Source organism: Lonchura striata, chromosome 1A, assembly GCF_050655825.1.
Source record: "Lonchura striata isolate lonStrDom1 chromosome 1A, ASM5065582v1, whole genome shotgun sequence".
NCBI lineage: Eukaryota > Metazoa > Chordata > Aves > Passeriformes > Estrildidae > Lonchura > Lonchura striata.
The window spans coordinates 47,621,095-47,637,027 of record NC_140741.1 but is presented as its reverse complement, the minus strand read 5'-3'; the positions used below and the strand labels follow the sequence as shown (position 1 = coordinate 47,637,027).

Genomic DNA, 15,933 nt, shown 5'->3' with positions numbered 1-15,933 from the left:
TAACCTAATCTGATTGAATTTGCAGGAATGAATTAGAACAAGGTCTCTGATAATTCTGTGTCAGAGAAACAGGAGGCACTAAGGATTTGGGCGTGACATCAATTTCCAGCAGCACAGCCAAGCTTAGGAAATCATCTACAGTCCACGCATTCCACTTCTCAGTCCAACACTATTAATAGGTATTTCAAGTTGGCAAAATTCTACACCCCATACTGCAAGAATGCTCTTCTGCAGATTTCCTTAAAACCAAACAAATAAGGTTCAGTTCATGCAGATATCATGCAGAAAAATCATTCTGTCTGCCAAGATAATTTTTTTTTTTTTTGCTGGACCAAGTAAATGTTAACAATTAATTCTCCCTGGAAATAAGGAAAATAACAGCCAATGTATTTTCAAGTTTCCAAAACAGCCACTGATAGTGTAACCTTTGAAGAGAGGTATTTTTCTGTTAGATGTGTCCTTTTGTTAGAGCTTGGCATATTCCAAGTCCAGAAATAAATTGTATTTCATTCAGTCAGAACTTCATTCATACTAACACATGGGATACTATTAGAAAAAATATCTATGGCATGTATTTGTCAGAAAACAAAGACATAGGGGCTCCTCTTCATCCTAAGATGTATGAGTCTATACTGTGCAAGAGATTTAAAAATCAGTATTTACTAGCACTACTAAAACACAAAACATTCAAGTAGTATAACTGTAATGCAAGCCCTTGCATGGCAATCCAAATTTATTGAACTACTGATGCTAAGTCATACAAAATTGCACCACTTTAATTAAGGCTTTTAGTTTACATTTGGCCACCTCAAAGCAGTTGTAACATTAGGTTGGTCAACTTAAATACTGTGGCTCCCTGTTGGATATACACACAATCTTTACACCCAAACGTTAATGCATACAAAGCAACAAGGCATTGTTAAATAAATCAGCAAAAGTTAATTACTGCAACTTAGGCCCTGTGACCAATTACACATGATTAAAATTACTTCCCACATTCACATCCACAGTACTCTTCCACCATTTAACATCTCAACCAAAACGTTACACATGTAAAACAATCACTAACAGGCAAAAGTACTAAACCTGTATATTTGGTATTGCAAATACACTTATGCATGAGCAAGCAAGGGAATTCACAGTGAGAATCTACAGCTGCAGAAGCCCAAAAATGATTTACAAAAAATTGTTAAATCATTAAAAAATTGTTTTAAAATATACACTTCTTGTTGTAGACCCCCACTGTACACACAACTATAAACATTGTTCCCTATGTAAACAAGGAAAAGGAAACATACAATAAAAGGTTGAAAAGTCTGGACATTTCCTTCCCAACAGATATTAAAGGCCATGTCTTTAGTCAGACATTATACTGAAAGGACTCTTAAAGACTAGGTCACTGTCTCCACAGGTTTTTCCTAAAATTAAAAAACTATATAGCCGTTGTGTTAATCAAAGCGCTTTTGTACAATACGATGATGATGATGATCCTGTATTTCTTTAAAAAAGTTACAATAAGCTACAAATACCGATGAAGCAAAGTTATCTGGAGTAGTCTATATAGGAGCTCTTTGGACTTTCTTTTATTATGCTAAAATAGTGGTGCTTTTAGGATTTACATTATTGTACTCTCCAATAGAAAGTGGGGATTGTTGAAGTATACAGTACACAGTTTTCATACATGTACAACATTGGTGGATGAACAATGTCTCTTATCAGTAATACTGGATTGTAGGCTCTGGTTTTACCAGTTGCATACACAGAATATTTAGAAGTAAAAATCTCTCATGACACTGGAAAGTGATAGAATGTGCAAACTGATGTAGCTTTCATCCATTTCTTAAAGGGTACCACCACAGGAAAGTCCATTTAAGATGTTGGTAGGTTTAATAAAGTTGGAATGCTGGCACTGTTGAATTGGGCAACAGTTCTTCAGACCTGTAACAACAAAACAAGGATTAGCATTAGTAACAACTATTTGTCCTTGTTCTTTACTTAAAACAGCTACAGCAGGAACTAGCATAGTTCATAACAAACAGAAAACAACCTTAACACTTCTCTAATCATACACTTCCTATCGTACACATACAAATAACAGACTATCTCAATTACTAAATTACTATCTTAACTGGATTAGGATACATAGAGGAATCCAGGCTGCACTGTGGAAGTAATATTTGATTGATGGAACTAGTTTTGCTTACCACATGACAGTTCCCTTGGCTTTACAAATAAACAAAAATTGAAGGATCAAAGCTCTTGAATCAAAAGTCCTGTTAAAGAAACGGAGCAACCATTTCTGCCACCCTCAGTTAATGCTTTGGGAACCATTTCAGTTTTACTTTTAAGTGATCTAAGTTGTTCAAACTGAGGAGGTTTTAATATACCAAAAAAGAGTTACATATAGCACTACCTGGTTATTAACAAAAGCCTAGAAAGATTTCTGACAGTGAGATGTCCTACTAGGATCCTTCAGTACATCCAATAGGTCTATTGGATGACAAAATAACAGATCACAGCACTGAAGTAACTGCAGCACTACATGGTCAGTAACACTGAAGGAAAGGGAGGTACCAGCCAACTTTGATGATGTCAGGTCAATCGAGACAGACCTCTGCTCATACTAAGGCTTGGAGATGGAAGAGAAAAAACAACCTGCCCACAAACCTCTCCAAAAATTTGCAGAAAAAAAATCCATGCCTCCTGATTAACTTCTGGAAAGGCTTGCTTAAAGAGCAAGCTGGAGCTTGCTTTATCCTACAGCACCATTCTTTTTGCACATATTAAGTCATGTAGAAATTTAGCAAACTGCAAACAAGAAATTGATCTAGTAACCATCAGCTTCAGGTGAAATATTTGGAGAGTTACAATGACCACTTCACCTTTCTCATCCAAATATACTAATTATAATTTGGTCTCCAAAATATCCACAGTCTCAAGAAAGGAAGCTAAATTCCTATGACATCATACAAGCATATGCAGGAGTTCAAAGTAGAAAGAGACACCGGCATACAAACTACAATATTATACTGTGTGCATTCCAGATAACTGAGCTCTTGTGGTGGATTTTATCAGGTTTAAAAGAGAAAACTGTTTTCCAAAAGCTTTGAAGTATCAGAGGAAACACTTTTAATTTGAGCTCTAGCAAAACCTTAAAGCTTGAGAAAAAGCCTCCCAGACTAGTGTGAACAGTGTATCTTGCACATATTTGTAGTTCTGACTTTGAAATGTCAAAAGACCGACCATTAAACATTTCCATGATCATGTAAATCAATAATTTTCAATGCTGTTCTGCATCAACAGCTACCAGAGCTGTTTATGGTTTAGTTGTTGTTTTGTTTATTTTCAATAGGCATAAAGCACAGAAAAATTTAAAGTGTTTACCTGGCTCAGAGCTACAGTACAGCTATTCATTAAAGTAGCTGACATGATGACTTTTTGCGTGCTTTTCCAGGCACCGGAGTTTTTCTGTTAATTTGTCGCACAAGGTCATAAAAGATCTGAAAAGACAGACATCAGTTGATTATGGTTATTAGAAGACTTTTCTTATAACCTTCATCCTTGAAGTTTCACACATAAGGCACTCACATACTCAAGAACCATTGATGATACCTAGTTACCACAAAGCTATAAATTGTATACTTAGTTAATAACTGGGTTTTTTTTGTTTTCTTGCTAAAGATAATCATCTGCCAAAGGTTCTACAATTTCAAGGAAGCAAACTAGAAAGGAATCTATAACCCACTATATCTATTATAGCTATTTAATCTCTGGGTCAAACTCATCTGAACTTATATGAAAAATGCCACAGTGATCAACTCTCTGTAGTACTACTTTGCAGTTTAGCAGTGAGGTCAAGAAACAGCTCACAGCTTTCTTCTAACTCAAATCACTCTTAGGATATTCTTTTAAAGAAAATTCTAGTGAGTTTTAACTACACATTTTTCATGGTAACTCACATATACTACATATTCATTAATTGTCTCTTGTATTTGAATGAGATCATGCTTTTCCAGATACTTAAAAAATACTGAAGTCTAAAGAAATAATTCCACCTCTCTAGACCTACAGCATGACAGAAGCATAAAATTTCCTAGAGAAGTAGCATATTTATGGGACTCTCACATAAATTGAGTCTCCTAGAATTCTAACTAGAACATGATTTTTTTGAAAGGCTGATATAAAACAAATCAACATACAATGTTTCAACAGTATCTGTTTCATTCATAATTGACATTGCTCCAATTACTTCTGCATCTCATAAACTAAGGAAGCCCTCATGCTAAAGGCATCCTGGCACCTTCCTAAGTGCTGGCTGCAAAGCAGCAAATATTCCAAAAAGGGTTTATAGTATTTGCTGGAAGTTCTAGTTTATTCAATGTATGACTTTTATACAGTTACATTGACTAATTCAAATTTTTAAAAATGCCAGTGGCTTCCAGAAATTCCCACCTAATGAAACACACATTACTTATTTTTAAAATCAGCTGTGTTAAAACCACCATAGTGTTTTGATTACTTGCAAGTCTAGCACAGAGGCCCTTTCAACTTGACTGATGCTGCCAACAATGTTTTCCACATGACCTACTGAACTGCAGGATTTATCATAAAATTCAAGCTGTTCCAGAAATGTAAATACTAACACAGCTTCTTTTTCTATTTTTTTTTTTATCTTTCTTTATGCTGGCACCCCCCACTGGATAAAAAGCCATGCATTATGGCAAATCCCCAAAATGCATGCATTTGATTAATTGTCTAGCTTCTGTTAAATAAACAAGCAGATATATAGTAGAGAGGCTTTTACATCCCTTTTACTTTACAGAGCAGCTAATTTTAACAAAACATTTATTAGTTTTTGTACTTACCATCTCAAACAGTGTTAACACCAAGTAACTTAAATCAAGTAGTTTTAGTGACTTAACTCTCGTAAAGGTCTTTAAAAAATGAATTCTAGCACTATAATCTCAACTGATAGAGATTGTAGCAACTAAGGAATGGAACATGAGAGAAATATTTATCCTAAATTATTACAAAGATAATTCAAAAATTAAAGTAATTACACTAAAATCAATGTAATTTGAAAAAAAATTCCATGTCAAAGCTAAATACATCCTTTAACATAAACATCTCACAACAGCAGGGTACAGTTTTGTCCACTGTAGTGAATATCATTCATGATTTTTAGTTTTTCCTTGACAAAGAGTAAAACGGTTATCAGGACAGTGTCCTGATACCTCTCCCCACCACAGGTAAAATGCCTTACCTCGTTAACATTTATCTTTGATTTTGCAGAAGACTCTAAGAATGCACAGTTATTCCATTGCCTTGCTAGGTTCTGACCTTGTTCCTTTCCCACAACTCTTTCATCTTCCAAGTCACACTTATTGCCAACCAAAATCATAGGCACCTAAAATACAATTCAATGCCAGCAAAGAAACAATTAAAATTTTATAGTGGCACAGTGTAAATGCATACCTAAAAGCCATCTGATTCCTTAGAAGATCCTGATTTTTAGAATAATCAAGCTCTGGTAAAACTGAAGCTTAAGTTTAACAGCTGTGTGATATTTCAATCTTCAAATGAATGTGACTGCATTTTGGGAGGGCAGTAGCAGAGATGGTTTGAGGATTCAGTACACTGCCAATTGAGCAAATTTCATGGGTTTTTTTTAGAGAACTTAATGAGATTTCATTTTAGATGTTTGAGGCATCAAGAAGTCTACTGAAGAATTTACCAAATTATTCTTACAAATTCCAAAAACCTGGAAAGAGTGTCCTGTCCTGGATAGCATGATGAAGGATGATAAAGCTCCTTTCACCATTCCTCTACTCTCAGCATATCACACTGCTCTTATTTGCAAGCTACAGTACACAGAGAACAGGAACATGCTACATTACCAGCATTCCCAACTATAGAAAATGCTGAATTGACCTTTGTAGCAAGAAAACATCATCTATTTTTTCCCTTCTTCCTTTCTTTTACTAATTTAAGGACATAGCTGAAGTCCTCACAGATTCAAGTGTTCAAAAAAGGCTTACAATATTTTGACCACTAAGAAAGCAAGTCATGCCTAAGCTTTGGCATAACTTTTTCTGTGAATTCTGATGCAAACTGAAGTTGCAACATGAAGCTTATTATCTTATTCCTGATACCATGGAATGCCTTTCAGGACTGAGGGGTGCCTTCTAAAAAAATACAATTCCAAGGAAATACCTCCAAAATTATACTAATCAGCATAAATAACCCACAAAGTAAGATTTTAAATATCATTACATTTATCTTGATTTCACTGTACAAAACTAATTTAATGCTAAACAAGGTTATAATGTGGTAGGTTGTGGATGGGAAAGGTCCACACAACTTAAATATTAACCTTCTGAGATACATTTATGGTAATGGGCAATCAATTGCTTCAGGAAGATATCTGCTGAACATAGGCAAAACCTGCAAGAGCTTATGGTCAAGTAAGTGCAAAATGGTTTGTATTAAAAAAATCTTAACTCACTTCCCTGAAACTGAAATTATTAATATATTCTGTGTCTGCTGACAGCAGAAGCATATGCAGATACATGCAGTAAGGAATGCAACAAAGTTATCAAACACAGTTTAAATTATACAATCATGCTTAAAAACTGTTCATTGCTTATTTTTTCTTCAAAAAAAATTATTTATTTATTATTATAAAAAATTATTATTTTTTTTCTGCCCGAAGGCTACAAGTTACAAGGTGTTTCTGTTAAAAACACTTATTGCTTTTTTCACATTTGAAATACTTATTTACCTTTATTAGGGGACCAAGCATTCACTTCCTCCAACTGCTCTAAGGTTTTTTTCATAATTGATAAAATATAATGTTTTAGCCTCACTTTATAGCTTTAATAATGCTAAGAGATGCATAATAGAAATTGTGTGGAAATAGGCTGACCAAACTTAGTTGCAAGCAGACAAAATATAAAAGCTACATAACATGCAAATACAACTTAAAATTTTATGTTTTTAAAATACCATAAGCAGTAGGGATATTGAGCGGAAAACTTCACTCATAGTAATTAAGGCAACAATAGTTGTTTGAGAAATGTTTGCTGCAGTCTAATAAATAAAGTTATAACCAGTTTCAATTAAGGTGTTCTAAAGAAAGATTAAACAATTCTCCATATAACACATGGTAAGTTACACTTCTCCAGTTTACCTTAAGAGCTGCATTTCTGTACTATGCATCTACTGGTTCATACATCTTAATTTAAAACTTGGAGACTACCTGACCACAGCACACTGCAACACGCTAATGAAAACTTTAAGTATTAAAAGCTTTTAGAGATCTTACATCATCAGTGTCTTTGACTCGAAGAATCTGTTCTCTTAGATCCTGTAAATCATTAAATGTGGACTGAGCTGTGATGGAATATACTAATGCAAAACCTTGTCCATTTTTCATGTATAGATCTCTCATCGCTGTAAACTGTTCCTGTAATTACAAAAAAGATACAGATGTTGCATTCAATTTGCATTTTACTTGCACAAACTGCTATAACTTTAGGTCTAGTTTAGAGAAACTAGAGGAATTTCACTGGAGAGAAGTACAGTAGAAGGTACACTGTCATCTGTAGATTACAGAAGCTAAATTACTCCTGAATCTCTCCTAACACACTAAAATTTTCTCCATATCCTGATAGTTCCCTAAAATGGATTATAAAGTGAATGCATCCCTTTTCACAACCTATTTTGTAGTTTGGGAAATTTTCTTATGTTAAAGTCTACATTAATTTTCAAGGAGATGGACTAGAGGATAGAGAAACTCAAAAGACTTGCCACATTTCCATAACTTCAGTGCCAACTATGATATTGCATACAAAGACTCGCTGGTGCACTTTTACCAGTACAACTGTAGAATGACATGTGCTTCTTTCTCATTGGTGATTTGGCTACCTGGTGCCTGAGCAATCATTCCCTGTCCCTTACTGTATGTCAGATGAAAAATGCAATTTAATGCTAGAAAACAGCCACTTCATCTTACTGTATATTAACAGAGTATTAATCTAACAGGGAATTTAAATCAGTTATTATTGTACCAGATTATTGCCACATTTCAGAGAACACATGTTAAACTCCAAGAATCTTAAACTCACTGGAATCAATAAAGGAAATTACTGGTTTCAGTAATTTTCAAACTAGTCAGAGAAAAACCTGACCAGTATGCAAAGGGTCAGCATAACCCTTGTGCTTTGAGCTCCTATAAGCTGACAGAAGCAATACTATTTTTATCCCAATGTCACAGTACATCTCACACACAAAAGAAAAAGGACATCAGAAGAAAGCACGTAGTCTCTACAGCAAGAGAAATCAAACCTCAGTGGCCAGTGGGTCCTAATTTTTTTCTGGGCAACAAACATAAAACAAGAGCACAATTTCTTTTTACATGCTATATTTCTTTCCCCTGTTACAGAATAAGAGCTCATGGGAAGCTTGCAATTCATTTTCTGCTGCAATACTCAAGTTTTTTGTTTTTGGTTTTTTTTAATACACTGTAAATCCGTATTTAGCAAAGTTGATTTTTACATACCGTTCCTGCAGTATCTAAGATTTCAAGCATACACTGTTGTGCATCTACTTCAACTTGCTGTCAAGAGAGAAAGATGCGGTTATAATTTTTCCCCTTGCAACTCTCCCCTCCAAAGACATCAGAAATTGTGTGATTTTTTTTTTTATAAGTAAATTCATAATGCATAAAGCAACATAATGGCTTAAAAAATTGTATGGATATACACTTTGAAAACAGCAGGAAAAAGCATTTCAAAGAGCCCCAGTGACATTTTCAAATGCAGTGTCAGCAGCCAGCTACCACTTTGCAAAGTGATTAGGGATTTTTGATTATTTAAAAGGAGGCTGCTAAATTTGTAATGATGGTTATCAGCAACTAGCACAACTAATTTCCACTTGTTTCAGGAATCATCACAGATTGAAAGAAAAGTACAAGTGAAAGCCAGAAAACTGGATTGGCATATTAAGGCTCATATAATAGTAATTCGTATCTACAAGAGAGTAGTTGTACACAGCAAACAATTAAACAGCCAGCACCAAAAGTGGAGTCCCCAAAACAAGCCTTTAGAAACTCCAATTAGAAAACTGATCCAGCTTAAAGAAGTTGGCAAAGAATGGAAGGTTTGAGAACACAGAACAATTTTTGTTTTCATTCCAGAGTTCCTCTATCTATTGGACATACCTCAAAGAAATGGCCCTGAGGGCAGCAAAAGACATGGAAGTGCCCTCAACCTTCTTCAAGCAGACTACCCACATTTTAGGTTTTTTTTTTTTTCTTTCAAGCTATTGGAAAACTTCCCTTGTTTCCATTTGCATGGAAAATTCCTAGTTAATAGATTACCTCTTCTCCATTTATATCACTAGTTTAATTTGCACCTGTTCTTCTGTAACTAGATTTGAGCTGGGGACAGGGAACAGGAGTATTTCCCATCCTCTCACACCTCCCATCTCCTATGGATAGTGATTCCTTAAAAATAATCACTATTTTAACAGGTATTGTTGTTGAAGTTATTCTGCTAATTAGGCAGCATTTATTCACTTTATGAAGAAACCCTTGGGGAGTAAAACAAGGCATAAAGTTTCAAGACCTCAAGCTCAATTATTTAGATGAACAAGTCATATCCTCTCAACTTTAAATATTACAAAATTACATTTAACATAAACAGCATAGAATTTCAACTGCCAAACCAATATATTTTGAATGCAAGAAGCAAGTTAGAATTGTAATTAACAGTGAGAAGGTGAAAATGACTACATGAAGTGTTGTCCAGCCTTTAGTAAGACTTCAACAATCTGGCTAATTTGAAAAGAAGGCTACCCAGGATTATTACTAGTTATTTCAAGAACAAGCCTGAAAGGAGTATTATAAATCTTTATTAGCAACAATGACAAAAATATGTAGTGAGCAAACAGCAAAATTTCTTAGGACAGCATTACTTTTTTAGGCTCTATGGTAACAGTCTTTGGAAAAATTCACCCAGTAAACATCATGATTCTGCTATGACCTAAAGAAGGTAAATATGTAACAAAGGAAACACTTTAGATCAGCCTGTGAATGTTTTTTGGAGTCATTTACTGGGCCTGATCCAGCAATATCCTGCACCAAACACTGAGATATGGTCAAAAATTCCTGCTTCTCTAATACAGAAAAAGTGTCAACATAGAATTTGGTTCTGCTATTGTGTCTTTAATAAGAGTTCTAGCTTTGGCTGGAAGGCCCCATACTTAAGACAGACTTGGGTTTTTCCAACATACAGTTTACATAAGGTCAAAGAAAAAAATTATTAAATTGTTATTTTGTTCTCACTAATTCATCTTCTGTTCAGAAAATATTCTGGTGACTGTAGGCTGCAACAGTTCTTAATGCACCACTTTTGTTCCAATACAAATGTAGCTCGGTGCTAAAGAGGAGGCATTGCAGTTTGCCCATTCTCAGCTAGGGTTTGTGCATCTTGCCTGCCTTGTATGGACACCATCATTTTTGTGGTCAAATGATGAACATCAGGGTATTAATGCATATGAAAAGTAATTCAGCTAAAAAAGACAGATTAAGAAACTGACATAGCCAAAAACTTATCTCTTGCACCAGTTAATGGTAGCAGTTTGGATATAAATTATCTTTGTCTGGAATCTTAATTGTGGTCTCAGGTGAAACTGAAGAGTAAGCAATACGGAGATGCAAGATGATGCAAGCAGAATCAGACCTTTCAGCCTGTCATGCTGAAGACAGAGAGAAACTAACAGGCCACTTGCTGTAAATGCTGTAAATTTATGACAGGTTTGTGTCAACTCATTAATAAAACAACAACCAAAATAATGGAAGCATATCTAGCAATCATTTGAATTGTTATCAGTACAGTATGATAAATGCCTCTAGTGCTCTAAGGGTGTGAAGTTGTTTTTAGCTACTTTTCTAGTAGCAAAGCAACGTAGTACCTCCAAGTCCACATCTACCTAAAATACTAACACACAAACTAATAATAATATTAGTTTAGTTATTATTATTATTATTATTATTATAATATTATTATTAGTAATAATAATATATAATAATAATAATAATTATTATTATAAAATTGAAAAGTGGCAATTTTTAAAGCTTTTTTTTTTTGCAATCCATGTTTTCAACTCTGACAATGAAATAACCATTTTTTTCTGACTTGCCAGGAAGATACTATGCTTAAACTTTAAAAAGTTAGTCTTGAATTATTTCTTTTAAGCAAAGTTTAGGAGAACATTTGTATTTCAAACTTGTTACCTGGATTAATATGGCATTACGACGCATACCCATTTTCAAGCAGTGACTCACATATTTGACAATATGCATTACAGCTTTAAGTGTATAACACTAGACACATCTTTTGTATATACCTTTCTGTAGGAGTCTTCTATCGTAGGATCGTATTTTTCAACAAATATTCCTTGAACAAACTGTACAGTCTGCAACAAAAAAGTTCTTGTAAGATTCTCTTGTATAGGGATGTTTTATAAACATTGTACACAAATCACTGTTCTAGGTATATACTCTGTTATCCATAACATTTTTTAACATTTTTGTAACAAACAGTTGTCATAACTATCATTTTAAGAAACAACAGAAAGTTAGATGTGTATGCCTATTTAACTGTTAGATGAAGCAATATGAAGTTCCTTTATCCACCAGCACATGGAGGGTAAGAATTAAAGCATGCGTTGATTTAAGGTTTGCCTAACTCTTAGAATCAGTATTAGTTTCTAGTTGACCAGGATACAATACAGCTGCACAGCTTTTACATTTGTATTTAGAATTACTTCATCTTCTGCTACTTATCTGCCAGCACAGGATTAGTCAAAAAAAAAACTGCCAGCTTTTACTAGTCTTAACTACACTCAGTAGGCTGTTCCTGTATACCTAGAATGAAGGACGTTTTTAGCACAAGTCAAATGGAACTTAAGACTCAATGGCCAAGTCAGAGCAGGCACATTCAAATCCAGAAATGCTGCAGCGAGATAAAGAATTCAGAGGTGAATGAAAATGTTATTTCACAATCTATCATGATTTGTCATTTAAGTTTTTCTTTATGAACTGCTGTGTAAGAGAATACTCAAGGAGAGAAGACTCAAGGGAGTGCGGAAGCTCTGGAGCTGGAGGTGCACAATCAAACAGAAAGATGCAAAGTTCTTAGGTGGGCTGAGAACATCATATTTTGCAAACTTTTTAAATTCTAATCTAGATCAGACTAAAACATTCTGTAATTGTTTAACTGTAAATAAAAGAGCTCATGCATTTTAATCATCTACCTGCCACAGCTATATACCTACTCTTACAGAAAGGATGCCGAACACACAATAAGCTTCCCACCAACATGCAAATCTGTGTTTCTACCTGCATAAAAATATTAGTGCTAAAGACACTCCTATCAAACACTAAGCAAACAGCATCCTGAATACCGTTCTAGAGACAGGACTTAGTGGGGCAACCTAGTTGACATCTTTTGAGAGATTCACAAAGGAGCTTGATTTCCCATAGACTGGTAGGTGGTTTATCTGTCAAAGCCAGACACCCCCATAGTGCTGTAGCTCTGCACCTCACTGCATGAGACTGATCAAGCACTATCAACCAAACCCACACAAAACCAGCAGCATTTGAGAATGCACCAATGGATGCAGACGTAGCCAGTAAAGTATCTAGCTACTAGCCATGATGTCTCATTGGGCGTTACTAACACTTACATGTATTTGTGCACAGTTACATAAAGAAATACAGTTCAGTAGAGAGTGTATTAGAGAAAAAAAAATACATTAAGCCTAAAAAAACCCATACTTGAACTGCCTCATACTTACCAGTGCAGACTTTCCAACACCTCCAGAACCAAGAACCACTAGCTTGTATTCACGCATGATGCAAGAGATAAATCACCCTCAATACCTAAAACACATAAAACACCAGTCTGATTAAAACTTGACCTATATGCAGGAAGTACAATAATGACACCACAATCCATTTAACTAAGCATGATTTGATAAAAATTCCTTAGTCAACTTCTTTAATACAGCAGGTATTTTCTAACTACCAACTCTTAATGCAGCTACAATAAAATGCTGCAAATCATCAGATAGAGTATTTGCTCTACCTCATTACTGGTTCTTCCATAAGTATCAAATAAACTCTACTATACTAAAGCTAACAGTTACTATTCATAAGAAATAATTAGCCAAGAGGAGGTAGCATAAATTTTATCATTCTGAAACACTTGAGCACTAAACAAGGAAGCACAGAGACTTTTACAAGAAAATTAAGCAACAAACAGTTCTTAAAAAGAACAGCAGGATCCCAGAAATAATTTAAAAAAAAAATCCCTTCCCTAGTCTGAAAAGTGCTTAATGTTCCACTAGATCTATTATGACTTATTTAATGAGTAAGTGGTAGCAACCAAAAGAGTATTTTGAGACTATACCTCTTCTACAAGCTAGATCTGCTTCACTAGCTGATGTTGCTACCAACAACAAACTATAAGATCTGCTTATTCATCTTTGTTGGAAGCTGATCGATGAAACCAAAACAATGCCGCAGATTTTGAGATGTACCTTTGGGTCATACCACTCAAAAACTCACACCACCTCTTGCAGTCTGGATGACAACTGAGCTAGCAGGACTGTTACTGCTTTCCCAAGGAAGGTTTCAGTTCCTTTCCTGCAGGGACTCTAGCACTTATGAGATTGAGTTACCCATTTTCTCCCCTCTCCACCCCCAAAGAAAGATGAAACCCTCCCCAACTAATGAATACTCTACAGGCCAGGGAAAAGGGAAAGTGCAAGGATACAACTCAGGTGCTTGTAAAAGATAAGCAGGGAGGAAAGTAAGGTAAGAAACATCCTTCTCATCAGCAGTAATTTGACAGCATCTGTGAAATCTCTGAAACACCATCTGTTAGGTGTTGAGCACAAAATGCTAAAATGATTTATACAGAAATTAAACCACCATGGTAGAGTCCTGCCTTAACCATCACTGATTAAATCTACCGATTGTCAGAAGACAGAGAAATCAAGAGACCAGGTCCTGTATCTTCTTGCAAATGCATAATCTTTCAATTATCTAAACTGTCCCTCACAAAAGGAACACGAGTAAAGAGTCTTAAGGAAATAATTGACCTGATGTCCAGCAAAAGAGATGTCTCCTCAGGCTTCCATTACCAATACATTTTGAGACTCTTTGGTGATTTTCACACCTAATAGGACATCTTTTCACTCCTGACTTAAACTCTTTCTCTTTGTACAGAATTTTTTGCAAACACAGACGATGTCAACCATTCACACCACAAGTTTCATCTATTTTGCACCACTGTAAATGCTGTTAGATCCACAAATCTGTAAATTGTCCAGTCTTTCCATAAACAGGATTGTTTCCAACTATCCTTAAAGGCACCTCTCAAACTCATAACAAGACTGTAACTATATTATTGTCATTTATTGAAAATAAACATTCAGTTATTGTTTTATTTTTGTAAGGGTATCACTAGAATGATGAATACATCGCAGGTGTAGTGTGAATCCCAGTACAGTAATCTGAGTGAACCGCAGCAATTTCATTGTCTTTAAAAGAAAAGTTTAAATTGAATTTTTCAGTCCTCAGGCTGAAGTTAGCAACTAAATATGAAGATATCAATAATGAAGGCTGACAGTAGTTTAAAAGTAACAGAACTTCAGCAGCAGGCACCACATATCTGTTTTAAGTTATTTCTGACTTTTTCTTACTTGATGATCTACAATTCCAAATCCTGAAGTAAACAAACTTTGTTTTAGTGAGAGACTGCCAATTTCATTTTTAGCTCCGAAACAACAATTCAGGAATTCAATGCAAACTGAAGCATCTTTCAGCATCCAGATTTGAAAGTTCAACCCTAAATATCCAATCACTGTACAACATTCTGTAGCTGATTTTCCTACTTTAAGTTGTGGCACACAAAGCATATATATATATATATATATATATATATATACATATATACACAGTATTACAGCTTGGTTAGGCAATCTTCTCAATCAATGAACACTTAAGTAAAAATCTTTTTAAGATCTTTGAAGACAAAGGCATGCTGCAGTATAGGTTAAACATTTTTCTGACCTTCCCTCCAAACTCGGGTGAGGGAGAATACAAGTACTAACTTCTTTCACCAGGACAATTTTTTGTCTTTTGTACAGTTACTCTTTAACTCACCAAGAGCACAGAGTAATGTTTAATATATGCACACACCCATACAGCGTTGAGGTAGCCTGGCATCCCTGCACTGATGTTATCTGGCCATTACACCTTGGAACGGAGCACAAACTACTGTATCCTCTAAAATAGTTTAAGAAAGCTAACCTGGACATCCCTAGCAGAGCAGGCAGCAGAAGCACCTACTTCCTGCTTATAGTCTGCTGCCACTTACACTACCACCCCACTACTTTTGAGCAACAGTACTGATGTCACTTGACCTTTCTCTTACTGTTCTCTAACAGAAAAGAAAACCTCAAATCCTAGCTAAAAGAACTTTCTTAAGAAAATTTTCCTGCTTGCAAGTCTTTGCCTCCTCATCCAGAAAATCACTGATCACGTAGAATACTGCAGTCTGCCACGCTATTTGACACTGTTAAAGCCTAGCACATGCTTATTCATTGACCACTATGCCTGATGGCTGCAAGCATGCCCCAGACTCAGCTTCAGCTTGATCCTTCCTGAACTTGACTTTCCAGTGATTCCCAGCTAATCTAATCTAGATCAAACCAATTTTTCCAAATCAGATCTTGTAAAAACTGCTGGCATCCTAAATCTCAATCATGCTCATACTTTATTTTTCAGTTGATACAATGATTGACTCTGAAAAGAATAATGTATCCAGATTCATCTAGTGCCAACATGATTTCCTTTTGACT

General features: G+C 35.2%; 1 protein-coding gene across 4 annotated transcripts in view; it reads right to left on the bottom strand.

The window, feature by feature from the left end:
• Nucleotides 1–701: 701 nt before the first annotated feature.
• Nucleotides 702–15,933, bottom strand: part of RAP1B (RAP1B, member of RAS oncogene family) — a 31,131-nt gene continuing 15,899 nt past the window's right edge. For all 4 annotated transcript variants that reach the window (XM_085569594.1, XM_085569592.1, XM_085569593.1 and 1 more), the window contains 7 exons: nucleotides 12,862–12,946; nucleotides 11,410–11,478; nucleotides 8,561–8,617; nucleotides 7,325–7,465; nucleotides 5,264–5,407; nucleotides 3,385–3,500; nucleotides 702–1,938 (listed from right to left, as the gene is read on the bottom strand). In XM_085569594.1, coding sequence (XP_085425720.1) covers nucleotides 3,414–3,500; nucleotides 5,264–5,407; nucleotides 7,325–7,465; nucleotides 8,561–8,617; nucleotides 11,410–11,478; nucleotides 12,862–12,918 — 555 coding nt within the window. In that variant the 5' untranslated portion in view covers nucleotides 12,919–12,946 and the 3' untranslated portion in view covers nucleotides 702–1,938; nucleotides 3,385–3,413. The remainder of the gene's footprint in view (nucleotides 1,939–3,384; nucleotides 3,501–5,263; nucleotides 5,408–7,324; nucleotides 7,466–8,560; nucleotides 8,618–11,409; nucleotides 11,479–12,861; nucleotides 12,947–15,933) is intronic.